The following is a 14,168-nucleotide window of genomic DNA, read 5'->3' as shown; positions in this document are numbered from 1 at the left end:
TTCTAATCCATAGTCCATGATCAATTCCCCACAATTGTCCCAATTACTATTTTTTTAAATCCAAGATCCAATTAAGAACACATATTGAATTCAGCTGTCATGTCTTCTTAGTGTCTTTTAACAGACTTTTTTTGTCTTTAAGTACATTGATATTTTTTAGGAGTTCAGATCAGATTTTTGTAGAATTTTTCCTAATTTGGATTTGCCTCATTGTTTCCTCATAATGAGATTAAAGTTAAACATTTTTGTCAGGAAATACCACATGAGTGACGCTGTCTTTCTCTGTGCAGCACATCAGGGCACAAGATGTCAGTTTACTGGTGGTGATGTTAAGTCTGATGACTTGGTGGCCCATGTTTTCTTGCTACGGTGAGCTGCCTGCTGTGTGCCAGGTACTATCCTAGTCTTTGGTAGGGGGTGCTAGAGGTGGAATAGAGAAGTGAATGAGCCACAAGCCACAATATTTACTTTTAGCAGTTCACAGTCCAGTGAGGAAGGACCTATGAACAGATTCAACACGTGATAAACAATTAAAGCAGGTGTACAAAGGCTGTGGTCACATTGTAGGGTAGGGGGATTACACCACTGAATGGGGTGAGGCAGGGTGCCTGGGGGAGAAAAGAGACTGAGAGATGAGATAACATTTAAATGGAGTTTGAAAGATTTGAGAAATAGTTTAACAAGTAGAAAAGGAAATGAAAGGCTTGATAGGTAGGGGGAACAGCATACGCAAAAGTAGAAGGTATGAACGGCAGCTCCTTACCACACAGATAAGAGTTCCATCTCTTGCTGCCAAGGAGGGAGGTGTGTGTGTGTGTATAAAAGGGCTTTCCCAACCCTGCCATTTTCCTGATGACTAATCCTAAGAACAAGCCCTGCTCCTAACATGGGCTTACGTGAGCTTGACAGTTCACCATAGGCTTTGACTTTCTTTTCGATTATGCCTAACCACAGCCCCTCTAGTTAGCCAGACAGATGTGACTTTCCCACTTCTCAGATGAGGAAACTGAAGCTTCCAGAGGTAAAGGGACCAGCTCAATCCACAGACCAGTAGGTATCAGGGCTGGGGCTCAAGAATGGAACTGGAGTGTTCTATTCACCTAGGAGATCTGGTTGCTCAGCACTTTGAAGCTTCTGTCTCCAAAAGCCCAGACACCTCACCAGTCCCTCTTGTGCCACAGAGGACAGGTGTCCCCAGGCTCCACTGCCCCAGCATCCCTGTACTCCCCCCACACCCAGCTTCCCTCTGGCCCCACCAGGAGGAGAAGAGGACGGCCTACGAAAAATCAGTCAATATCTTGGACTTTTCCAGATTGATGTACAAGTACCCATGGCTGGACTATCCAGAAAGGACCAAAGGTGAGGCTGGAATGGACAGGGACAGAGTTAGGGGCTGGGGCCTGAAAAGGAAAGCTCGCTGACTCCCACTCCCAGGCAGGGGTCTGGGTGAGTTCTGCAAATCCATAGGAGGAGTCAGGGCAGACCCTTGGACACTTCGATGGCTCCCCATAGCCCTCAAGGTGAGTCTCCAGGGCCCTCTAAGGTGGGACATCTGTGTGTCGCCCCAGCTTTTGCTTCCACATCTGCACCCTGCTCTCTACCCAACTCTCACACCTCCAAGTCTTTGCATAAGTTGTTCCCCATGCCTAATGCTCTCCCCCTTATCTGTCTAACCCCTATTTGGACTGAAGACTCCGCTTGTGTATAATCTCCTCTGGGAAACCTTCCCTGATCCTCCCAGCCAGGTTAGGAGCCCCTCATCTGTAGCACCTGTGCCTTTATCTATCTTCACGTTTGCTTCCCTTTGTTGATCACTAATAACAGTTCTGTCTCACCAGCTAGACCAGTGGTCCTCAAAGTGTGTTCCCAGGACCAGCAGCATCAGTATCTTGTTCAAAACGCAAATTCTCAGACTCCCACACCCCAGAAGTACTTAATCAAGACTCTGGGGATGAGTCCCAGAAATCTGTGTTTTAATAAGCTCTCCAGGTAATTCTAATGCAGACTCAAGTTTGAGAACCACCAGACAAGATAATGGTTTTCACCATTAGCTGCGCATTAGAATCCTCTGGGGAGCTTTCTAAACTACCTAGGCCCCTCCCTCAGAGAATTTGATTCAATTAGTCTGATGTAGGGCTGAGGCATATTTCAGGTTCTCCCTCATAATTCTAATATGCAGCCAAGTTTGTGAACCACTCTGCTAGACCAGTGTTTCTCAAACTTCAATGTGCATAGGAATCTTGTTAAAATGAAGATCCTGATTTAGTAGGCCTGGGGTGGAGCCCAAGATTCTGCATTTCCAAGAGGCTCTCAGGCTATGGAAATCCTGCTGTTCCGCAAGATTCCAGGAATCTATGAGCCCCTTAAGGACAGGAATTATGCCTTATTTACCTCCCTGGTGCCTGGTACTAGTGTTCACTAAATGCTGAACAAATGAATGCCACCTTTGTAACTGCTATCTCATCTGTAGCACAGAACTCCGAAAAGCCATGGCTCCTGTTCACCTGTCCTTGTCGTGCTATCAGGTAAGACTCCTAACTTTTGCCATCCGGGGAATTTTGCTGAAGTAGGAGGGGTAGCAGACTGTCCCTTCCCATTAAGGCCAGTTCACAGAACCCTGACACTCACCCCTGGGGCTGCCACTAACCCTGTGTGACCTTGGACAAGCCACTTTCCCTCCCTGAGCCACAGGAGCTTCCTCTGTCACAGGCCAACCCCTGCCCAGCTCCCTTTGTAGAGTTGCTATGAGACAATATCTACAAGGCCTGGGCTATGCAGGCAGTGCTTAATAGTGAGTCATTTTTATTAATTAACACAGGGATCCTCAGAGTTGTCAGATAAAATACAGGATGCCCAATTAAATTTGAATTTCAGATAAAGAATGAATAATTTTTTAGTATAAATATGTCACAAATATTGCATTCATTATCTGAAACCTAAATTTAACTGAACGTCCTGCTTTTTATTTGCTTGGTTTTGACTAAATCTGACAACCCTACTCATTGTGAGTCAATGCTCCGTTTTCTGAAATCATGACAATCACTTGAGAACTCTTATTATGATCTTCTCAGTCACCAAATCGGGAACCCCTGGCTGAAGCCCCTCTTCCTCGTTGCTCAGAGATCTGTTGTAAAGACAAGAAGACTTGAGAAGAGACAGGAATGAATCCTAGCCAAATCTGCAGATAAAGCCCCGGCCCATGCAAAACCCTCCACTACAATCAGAGTTGCAGTTTCACAATTTAAGAGAGCGATGACGTGAAGACATCCTGTTTTTCCAACTAAACTGTTAAGTTCCATGAGGGCAGGGATGACAACTGCATCCTCAGCACCTAGCACAGTGCTTGGCACATAGTAGGTGCTCAATAAATCCCTGTTGAGCGCCTGAATGAATGAGCAGTAGCCTGTCTTTTCCCCCTCGTTACTGCACATCTCCCTCACCCCTTGCCTTTTCATCTCCTGGCCCAGGTGACCTTTTCAAAGTGCTTTGAGATCCTCAACTAACCAAACTGTGTACTCAGATTGATTTACAGATCAACAATGGCTTCACAATCTTTATCTCATTTGTTCTTCACAACAACCTTTGGAAGGGTATAGAACAAGGATTATTAGCTCCATTTTGCAGATGTGAAGACTGAGATCTTGGTGGGGTGAAATAACTTGCCCAAGTCACACAGTGGGTTAGAAGGTAGCTCAGAGAGGCTGAAGGGCATCTTGCTCACCTAGTCCCTTCTCACCGTGGCCCTTCTCCTGGCTGAGGAATATCCCCTGTGACTGCTCTGCCACTCACATCACCCAGAAGCCAAAGGAGGAGATTCCCCCAAGTCCGGAGCGCTGGAGGCAGCATCCGAGCAAGCCAAACTCGGTATGTTACTGCTACTTCAAGAAGCCTGAGATCTGCATGCACTGGCACACCCTGTATGATCAGCGACAGGAATGGGAGGCCCAGAAGATGTTGCAGAAAATGCGAGATCACCCTAGGTGTGCTCTGCCCCTCCTTATTCTCCATATCCTCCACACCTTCTAGGAACGAGAGGAAGGAGGGGGTGAGGCAGGGGGCAGGGCAAGTCAGTCTACAGATCCCAGAGAGGACCCTAGGGTTTGGAGGTTCACCTGTCTTCCTCTGGTTCCATCAGAGCTGGGCTCAGGACCAGGGGCAGAGGAGAGTTTGTGAAGCAAGGAGGGAGGGAACAAGGGAACAAAGACTGCCTGTGCAATTTCTCACACAGGTACGTCAAAGAGGGTACCCCCATCCAAAAATTCCATCTCCCAACGAGCAAGTTGACTATAAAATCTCAGGTGGCACCCAAGGCCTTAGAGCCTACTGGGGACCCCTTGAAGTGGCAAAGATTAAAGGTCAGGAACCACGATGGGAGGGATAATGGGGAGACTCCCTCCCTGTGGGTGCCTTACCTTGGGCTCACACCATCCTTCAGCCTTCAGTCCCTGCCTGCAAAAATGGAGGGAGGGGAGGAAAGGGATTGGGTTGGATGAGCTCCTTTCAGTTTGAAGTTCTACAACTGTATTTATATCCCTGTCTTCCTTTCCACTGGCTCCCTTTGATGGGCAGGAACTCACAAGCAGCCTGAAATCTCCCAGAGAGGATGAGCAGTTCTATGCAGCGCAGGTGAGAAGTGGCAAGGGTGGAGGAGGGTGCTTACAGGTAGGAGTTGGCTAAGCCAGAGAGTAGGAAGATGCTTGAGGTGGAGGGTGGGGGTGGGATGGTATTCCAAGAACAAACTCCAGCTGTTCCAGAGGATGGTAACTCCTGAGGGTGATGTCCAAGGTCTTTTCCCTTTCCTCTACCCTTATTCCTGCAGGCTCTAGGGTGCCTGGGCATCGGTGACAAGTTTGTCATGGAGGCATTATGGCAGGTGGTGAGTCTGGGGCTGCATGGAGTTCAGGAGAGGAGGACACAGGGTCAGAGGTGTCTAGAGCATGCGCACATGGGCACAGACAAGGCTCACCAGAGAGCAAGGACAATGGGTCAGATCCAACGAGGAGAGGGCTGCCAGTGTGCAGCATGTCCCCATTTCATGCCCTTGGCTTCTCTGAAGGGCAGCTTGATCTAAAAGGATGGGGAAGGGGGAATCTGTAGATCCCTTGGTCTAACAGAAAAGATGCTCGACTGAAAAGCCAGGAGAGAACTGGCACTGAGTTCATTCTCTGCCTTAACTGAATCAATGCCCCACGCTTATAGGCCAATTTATAATGGGGAACACACATTCTTAGCCATAATCTCATTTAAATCTTACAATGCTAGGAATAGGTAGTAGTATCTGCATTTTTCTAATGAGAAATGGAAGCTCTGAGAGGCCAAGTGACTTGCCCCAAGGTCATGTGGCTACTAGATACCAGACAGGGATTTGAACAAAAGTCTCACTCCCAAGTTGTGTTCCTTACATTGCAACATCCTGCCTGTACTCTGTGTTTGAGCATAGACAGGTCATTCTCTAGGCCTCCGTGTCCTCATCTGTAAAATGAAAAGCTGAGATGATTCTTAAAGCTCTGACATTCCACCACCTTAGGCATGTTTCCACTACTTGCCTCTTAAATCAGGCCCAAACCGGTCCAGAGAAAGTGAAGTATGAGGCCTGTCGAACACTTGCCATCCTAGGTGAGTATGTCCTCTCCCCGGATGGGGAGTAGGGACAGGTGAGCAAGGAGGCAGTGCAGCCATTTTCCCCTTTGGGTCAGGAGAGAAGGAAGTGAGAGCATTTGGCAGGGTCTGGGAACTATCTTAGGTACTGTTGGGCAGAGAGAGGATGGTGGGGTGAAAAGGGAGAAGAGATTGGAGGGAGGGAGAGAGACGGTTTCTGGAATTGCAGTCAGGCTCAGCCAGCTGCTGTGGTATCCTGGGAGGACAGGCAATACCCTGGGACCTAGTACTTGGAACTTCTGTCTTGAGGGCACAGTGGAATCAAATGGATCCTGGCAGAGAGGAGCAGCCCTTGAGGCTCTGCCTTGACCTGAGGACCCTCCCTGTCCAGGTTGCCTGAATAAGCACGTGATCCAGGCTCTCATCGAGCAGTTGAAGGGGCAAAATGAGGGGCAAATGATGGATACTCTGACAGGACTGCGAGTGGCTCTGAACTCCTGGGCTGCTGTCCCCAAAGACAAGGTGATTGGGAGGAAAGTTGGTCACTGGGGCAAGGTAGGATAAGGTAATTGATGGTGTTGGCTGGGGGTTAGGTCAGGCAGAAGCTCCTAGCTTTGATGGGGGAAGACATGGTCCTTGTGGAGCTCCCTGTGGAACAGGTTCCCTGAATAGAAGCACTGGCATAGCCACTTACTAGACATACAACTTCTGAAAAGCCAGCATTCAGCCAGCTTGTCCATCTCTAAAATGGAGATTACCTTATAACATTGTTGATAAAATTAAATGAGATAATGTATGTAAAGCACCTAGTTCAATGCCTGTGTTCTTTAAATGGTAATCATCATCATTATTATCATCCCTAAAATAACCTATTAAAGGAAAACCTCTGTCAAGGGGACAGGGACCAAGAGAGTCTATTGACACTACTCAAGTTTTTTCCCTTTGAGGGTCCTCTTACTTTGACTCCTTCACTGCTCCATATAAAAGAGAATTCATCATTCATCCATTTACTCAACAAACATATATTAAACAGCTGTCATGTGCCAGGCACTGTCCTAGGCCCTTGGGATACATCTGTGAACCAAACAGGCAAAGATCCTTGCTCTTGTGGAGCTTACATTCTAGTGGGGGGAGACATATAATAACCAATAAACTTAATTATATAGTATGTTAGAAGTGACAAGTACAATGGAAAAATTATGTAGCAGGGTGAGGGTGATCAGGCATGCCAAGTGGGGATCAGGATGGGTTGCAATTTTAAACATGGAAGAGAGGGAAGGCCTCATTTAGAAGGTGTCATTTGAGCAAAGAGATGAAGAAGGTGAGGGGGTTAGCCTTGTAGATATCTGAGAGTAGATTCTCTCAGCAGAAGGACCAATCAATGCAAATGCCCTAAGGCAGGAGCATGCTTGGCAGGGTCAAGGAACAGCAAGGAGACCAGTGTGGCTGAAGTGGAGTGGAAATAGAGACAGCAGTAGGAAATGAAGTTAGGTCAAAGAAGTTAATAGAAGACTAGATCATATGTGGCCTTCTGGACAATTTTAAGTACTTGGGCTTTTACTCTGAGTGGAATAGGGAGCCATTGGAAATTTGTAAGCAAAGCAGTGACATGATCTAACGTAGATTTCAAAAGGTTCACTCTGACTGGTATGTTGAGAAAAGACAGAAGGCTGGGGTGGGGACAGCAAGCGTGGAAGCAGAGAAACCAATTAGGGGCTACAGAAGCAATCCTGGTGAGATATAGCGATGGCTTGGACCAAGGTGGTTGCAGTAGGGTTCGTAAGAAGTTATTAAATTCCAGATATATTGTAAAAGTAAACCTCTTTTTGGGTTGAATGTGAGCTACAAAAGACAATGTGGAAACAACGATGCAGCCAAAGTGGCCTCGCAACTTAAAGGATGGAGCTGTTATCAACTAAGATGGAGAAAACTGCAGGTGGAACAGATTTGGAGGTATTATCAGACGTCCAGTTTTGGACAGGTTATGTTTGAGATGTCTTTTGGACCTCCAAGGGAGACAGAAAATAGACAGTTGGATATACAATTTGGAGTTTAGAAAAGAAGTCTGAACTAGAGAAAGAAATTTATGAGTTGTCATCATATAGAGAGCATTTAATGTCATTCAACTAGAGAAGATCACTAAGAAAAGAACCAAGAATCCAGCCTTGGGGCACCCCAATGTTAAGAGGTCAGGGAGAAGAGGAAGAACCAGTAAATACTGAGAAGTGGCCAATAGGCAGGAAGACAACCTGTGGTATTCTGAAAATCAAGTGAAGAACATATATCAAGGAAAGGACACAAATCAACTGTATCAAATAATATAAGGACTGAGAATTGATACATGGATTTAAAACGTGGGACTCATTGATTATCTTAACAAGAACCATTTTGGTGGGGTGGTGGGGGTGAAGGCCTGACTGGAGTGGGTTTAAGAGAGAATGGGAGGGGCTGACCCCATGGCTTAGCGGTGAAGTGCGCGCGCTCCGCTACTGGCGGCCCGGGGTTCGGATCCTGGGCGCGCACCGACGCACCGCTTCTCTGGCCACGCTGAGGCCGCATCCCACATATAGCAACTAGAAGGCTGTGCAACTATGACATACTACTATCTACTGGGGCTTTGGGGGAAAAAAAAAAGGAGGAGGATTGGCAATAGATGTTAGCTCAGAGCCGGTCTTCCTCAGCAAAAAGAGGAGGCTTAGCATGGATATTAGCTCAGAGCTGATCTTCCTCACAAATAAATAAATAAAACTGTTTAAAAAAAAAAGAGTGAGAGAATGGGAGGAAGGAAATTAGAGACAGCAAGAATGGACAACTTTCCAAGTTTTGCTGGAAAGGGTTACAGTTGGCACCAGGGGTGAATTCTAGAAAAAAGAAAAATAACAGCATGTTTCTATGCTGAAGGTTAATGATCCAGTACTTAGAAAAATGATAATTCTGAAGAGAGTGGGAAGAGTTGTGCAGCAATGTTCTTGAGTAGGTGAGAAGGGATGAGATCTAACACACAAATGGAGAGATTGACTTTAGATAGATGGTCACAGTCCATAGCAACAAATGGAAAGGAAGAACATATGGGTGCAGGTCTTAAAGTTGGATAGAAGTGGTGGTCAGGGTCTCTGGAACTTCTTTTCTAGTTGCTTTTGTTTGCTCAGTAAAGTAGGAAGCAAGGTCATCAGCTGAGAGTAAGAAAGGAGGAAGAAATACTAGAGGTTCCAGAGGAAAGTTGTGAACTAGGAGATGAGAAAGAGAATTTTCCGGAGAAAAACAGTACGACTACTAGGCAGCATTAAGGGTCTACATGAGGTTTGTGTTCATACATTTAAAGCAAGATCAGTCATTGTGACTGTGTGTTTTTCTCCAGTAAGTGCAGGCATAGAGTAAGTGGAGACTTGAGTAAGGCAGGGAAATGATTACAGTGGGACCATGGAATTTAAGCTGAGTAAAGAGGAAGGCGAGGAGTAGTAAAAAGGTGCTCAATGGGTTGTTAGTCCTTGTGGAGTCCAACAATTGTTGGCACTGGGACGTGAGCTGGAAAGATAGGAGGTGATGGTCAGAGAGTGGGATCCATGAAATGGAGATCATGGAGAAGTTGCAGTAATGAGTAATGATAAAGTTTCTCTATGGGAATTAGTGGCTGACAGAGAGTGGAAAATAAGGTTATTGGAGGAGAGGAGTTGGAGTCAGGTATATTTCTTTAAATGCCAGGAATTAAGACAGCAGAAGTGTTAAAGAGAGTAACAATGATCCATCCACAAGATAAAGTCACACAGAAATGAAGGGAATGTGACCTAGGAACAAGTAGATAGCAAAAATAAGGGCAAGAGGGTAAAATAATCTGATGACACAAGATTCATTTTAGGGAGGAGGGAGAATGCTCTGGAAGCACCAATGAATTGCCCTCTTAACAAAGCCTGGCTGAAGACATAGTCCTCCTGTCCATTTCACCTCCTGTCTCCCTCTCAGAGGACTCAAGTGGGGAAGGAAGAGAAGTTGGTGCCTGTGCTGCAGATGCTGATAAAGAAGTCATCAAATGACGCAGCCGTGGAGGCAGCCCTGTGCTTGGGTTTCCTGAGGCCCTGCAGTAACATAGCCCGAGAGTTCTTGCTGCAGTCCCTGTGCCAAGGGCCCAAGACCCAGAGGATGAAGGTGTGAGGGGCAGGAGGCTGGGCTCCCTGGGGAGCACCGGGGAAACAGAGGCCAGCACTGACTTCGGTGGGTCTTGACTCTGTCAGCCTCATTACAGAGAAAAGAAGCCTCAGCAGGGAGCACTGCAGGGTCCTCTGTGTGTGTGTGGATATGTATATACATGAGCATGCGGTCATGTGAACATAAGTGTACATCATGTGTCTGTGTATATTTGATTTATATGGGTGTTCATTTACGTATATGCACATACACGCACACATGAACTCGTGCTCTCAAGAGGCCAAGAGGCAGAAGGACCGCACCTATTCCCTATGAGTTCTAGGCTCAGCCCTCAAGTCTGCCTGGCCATCCAGATGCCTCTAGGCCATGTACCCCACCTCACCCTGACCACCCCTCACAGGCTCTTAGGATGCTGGTCAAGATGATGCGTGTGCACTCAGCCACAGTCATCAAGGCCATCCTAGACCAGCTGTGCTATTCCAGTGTTCTTGAGGTAAGCACTAGGGCTGCCTAGTACCCTTCCTTTTCCAGCACTAAGACACGGTTGGGGGATGACGAAGGGAGTCTGTCCTTTATGCCTCCCTCACCCCTGCCCTCAGCACCGCTTTGAAGCCACTCAGATGCTTAAGACCATTGGGCTGGAACAGATCCAGGCACAGGGGCTGGAGGGACTCACCTTTGACTTGCTCAGGAGGAAGACGTATAATGAACCCTTCCTCGTAAGTGAGGCCAAAGCTCCCAAGCCCAGACAGCCCAAACCTGTCTCCTCTCCCTTCTCCCATCTCTCCTGCCTTGGCTCCCACCACACTGCCCCCCAAAGTATCACCTTCACTCTAACCCACTTCCCATTCCCCTAATGCAAACCCATTTTTTTAAGCCACTTTGCCTTTGCTCAGGCAGTTCTCTCAGCTTAAAATGTCCTAAGTCATTCCCCCTCCTCTACAAGGTGAAAAACTGCCTCATGCTAATGACTCCTACTGGTAAGTAACTCTTCTCTCCTTATGCCTATTAAGATACGATTGCTCCTTCAAGACACGTCCAACACCACCTCCTACAGGGAGATTTCCTAAATCACCACAATCAACCCTGCCTTCCTGTGTTCCCTTGCATTTATCTTTATTAGCTTATTACAAAACCAGCCACAGAACTTCTAAAGGCATTTTTCTAAAACATAAATCAGATTGTGTCTCACCTCTGCATAGAACTTTTCAGCAGCTCCCCAGTGCTCTCAGGATGGCTTACATTGCCCTTCACCACTCAAGACCTGCTTAGCTCTCTAGCCTCATCTCTCACCAATCTTCCCCTCAGAGCCACACACTAGCTCTGCTTAGGATGACCCTGTCCTGATTTATACCTGTTGTCCCAGCGTAATTACTCAAGGCGCCCCACTCTGAAGAGTCCTAGTTTGGTCACCTAGCTAAACTCAACTATTTTCTGTTCCCTAACCTCTCTGTGCTCTCTCTTGTCTCCAGGCTTTTATGTATGCTCTCCTCTCCGCCGGGAAAATCACCCCGCCCTCCGCCTGCTTAACTCCCACTCTCCCTTCAGGTTTCAGCTGAGGCATCACCTCCTCCAGGAAGTCTTTCTGGTACCCAGACTGAGTCAGGAGACCCTCCTATGTGCACGCTACACTTAATTCCGTTGTAACACTTACTACAGTAGTGTAATTGCCTATTCATTTGTCTGCTTCCTCCACCAGACCATGAGCTAGCTCCTCAAGGCAAGGACCATATGCAACACAAAGCAAATGTTTAATAAAGCTTTGTGAAGCACCTAAAAAAGGTTTGTGAAGCCCCTAAGGATACACCCTTGCATTCCTGCTCTCTGTTGTCCCACTTTATTCTCTCTTCAGGCTGTGAGGCAGGCGGTAGCTGAAACTGTGGAAGAGCTCAAGATGAAGCGTGCGATGATGAACTTGGTGGAGGCGTGAGTGGCTTGGGTTGGGAACTGCCAGGGCCAAATCGTAGGCTGTGGGAAGAGGGCAGAAGGTCAGAAAGAGCTGAGAACGTGCTGCCAGTTTTCAGCTCTCCCTTGCTGGTGCCCCGGCCAAGTCACTGACACCTGGGTTTTCGTCTGTAAAAAGGGGCTGATAAGACGTACCCCTCAGGCTTACTATAAAGCTCAAATTAAGATAAGGACATGAAAGGGACTGGTAAAAGGTAAAGTTCTGGACAAATGCAAGACATGATTGTCATTTCGTGCCTCCTGGCAAATTGTAGTACCTGCCTTTCCTCTCCCAGCCCCTTTCCTGACCCAAGAAACAAGAGGGGGAAATTAAAGAAATCAGCATCCCTCATCAGCCTTATTCCCAGCTCACTCGGAGCTGTAACGGAGCTGTAAGAAGAAAGAACCAGCCTTCCTCCCTCCACCCCTTAATTGGACCACAACACACTCACTCCCTTCTACACAGGCAATTGATGAACTCAAATGCCACTGCACGCCAGGAAGCAGTTATCTCTTTGGTAAGGCCAGCTCTGCTTCTCTGACCAGATGTGTTGATGGCGGGGGGAGTAGGCAATTGAGCAGAGTTACTGAGGGGAAGAAAGGGCTGTAAAGTTTGGGGATGTTGTTTGCTTGTTTATTTTAGAATTCCAGGTCTACCAGGAGTTCAGGGTAACCTTTTCTTCAGGATTGGAGGTGGGTGGGATAAGGGACAGGAGATGGGCGTGAGGAGCATTGCTTAGGTATTGCAGAAATTGTCTTGACTCTTCCTCGTGAATACTGTGCAATGGAATCCAATGCAGTGGCTTCAAAAGGCAAAGCAAGGGACAGCTCAGCTAGGAAGCTGTATCTCCCCCTCTCTCCAGGCCACAGGGTCATAACAAGAGGACTAGAATGGAAAAGAGCATAGATGGGGCATCTTCCTGGGGCTGGCTACTTAGGCACTCTCATTCTGCCTCTGCCAGGGCGTCCTGGGGATCCGAAGCCCACAAGTGTTCCACTTGCTCCTGGACATGCTAGATGCGGAAAAGAACCAGCCCTTGAAGAAGAGTGTAAGGCATTCCTGCTCACCTCTTCCTCTTAACCCCTCCTCCAAGCCTCTCCCACCCATCCTCACCACTTGCTCTTTGTCAAGAGGGAGGAGACACTGTCCCTTGAACTCATTCCTTGGGGCCACGGTGGCCTCTGGCCAGAGTTCCTCTTCCCTGGGGTACCCCCACCCCTCCCAGCCTCAGCCTTAAGTGAGCCAGCCATAGAGCCTTTGTTTCAATGCAGCTACAAGAAACATTAATTCTTTTGGCTTCGATTGACCCCTGGATCCAAAACAAGCTGAAGAACAAGGTTCTCTTTGTATGTGAGGCACCAAGGACCAACGAGAAGGCAGAGCCTACAAGGTTCCGAAAAGAGCCTGTGAAACCAGAAGAGTTAAATATCCAAGACTTTCAACTTGCACAGCTGAACCCATTTGCTGCAAAGTCTAGCACAACGTCAGACCAACAGAATAAGTCGAGTGCCCAGAAAGGGTCTGCCTTCTACCTCACCTCTGCCTTCCACCTCACCTCTGCCTTCCCACCCTGTTTCCCTAAACCACTAAAACAAAAGTCACAGGCCACAGGGCCCTGGACACTGGCAATCAGGAGACAGCTCCAGATCCTTGCTAAAACCTCCAAATAGGTCAGTTCTTTAGGCCCAGCCCCTACTCTCTCCCTGAGGATGCTTCTTAGGCTCCCCTGAGAAAACAATCTATATTTATCCTCTGTGAATAAAGGAATGTCACTCTCCCTACCACTGCAGTTCCCTTCATCAGAGGCTGCACTGAAACACAGGTCTCCTCACTCCTGGTTGAGTGTTCCTTCCACTCAGCCCCACGTCCCTTTCATGAGGAGAAAGAGAGGACAGAGCCAAAGCTGTTCTGCCTGGATGGCAAGCCTGCCTCCCTAAATCAAGTCCTTGTCTACGCCTAGAATTTGATAACATAGCTAGAGAGTTGAGCCTCCGCCCAAGAGGGGACTGCTGAGGGGAAAATAGGAGAAAATCTTGGCAAGCTTGGCTCTTGGACCATTTCCTCATACTAACTTGACCCACCCCCCACTTCTATCTAGCTAGCTCTTTTTATCCCCACTACCAGTTCATTGAATCTCATCACTAATCTCAACACTAAGCTCTTGACTTCCCTGCATTCTGTTAGCCTGTATCCCTATTAGCACTCCCTTTAATTTTTAATTCCAACTCAGCCTGGACTCCATCCATCAATCACTATACTTATTATTCTCATACCTCCAATATCATCTCTCTGACTAGTAAAATCCCTAACTCTAAATCAGATTGCCTCTGTTCCTACAACCAAGTTGCTGACTAAAGCTGGAGAAAAATCATAATCCGTACAGACTGGTACCCCCAAAATACTTGCCCCTTCCTTAACTGAGCCCTTATTGTTGTCTGGCAATTTTATGTGTTCCTAGTCATGATACTTTCCTATTTCCTAC

General features: G+C 47.3%; 1 protein-coding gene across 1 annotated transcript; it reads left to right on the top strand.

The window, feature by feature from the left end:
• The first annotated feature begins 886 nt into the window (after positions 1–886).
• Positions 887–13,566, top strand: HEATR9 (HEAT repeat containing 9). Its single transcript, XM_058562026.1, has 16 exons — positions 887–896; positions 1,240–1,359; positions 2,476–2,525; positions 3,799–3,980; positions 4,229–4,355; positions 4,570–4,626; positions 4,820–4,876; positions 5,559–5,616; positions 5,990–6,120; positions 9,559–9,741; positions 10,142–10,234; positions 10,341–10,460; positions 11,594–11,667; positions 12,152–12,203; positions 12,648–12,734; positions 12,958–13,566. The coding sequence occupies exons 1-16, from the start codon at positions 887–889 to the stop codon at positions 13,354–13,356; spliced, it is 1,800 nt and encodes a 599-aa protein (XP_058418009.1). The 3' UTR covers positions 13,357–13,566.
• The last annotated feature ends 602 nt before the right edge of the window (positions 13,567–14,168 follow it).

Source organism: Diceros bicornis, chromosome 18, assembly GCF_020826845.1.
Source record: "Diceros bicornis minor isolate mBicDic1 chromosome 18, mDicBic1.mat.cur, whole genome shotgun sequence".
In the NCBI taxonomy this organism is placed as follows: Eukaryota; Metazoa; Chordata; class Mammalia; order Perissodactyla; family Rhinocerotidae; genus Diceros; species Diceros bicornis.
The sequence above is the reverse complement of the archived record's forward strand: the minus strand, read 5'-3'. Positions and strand labels throughout refer to the sequence as shown.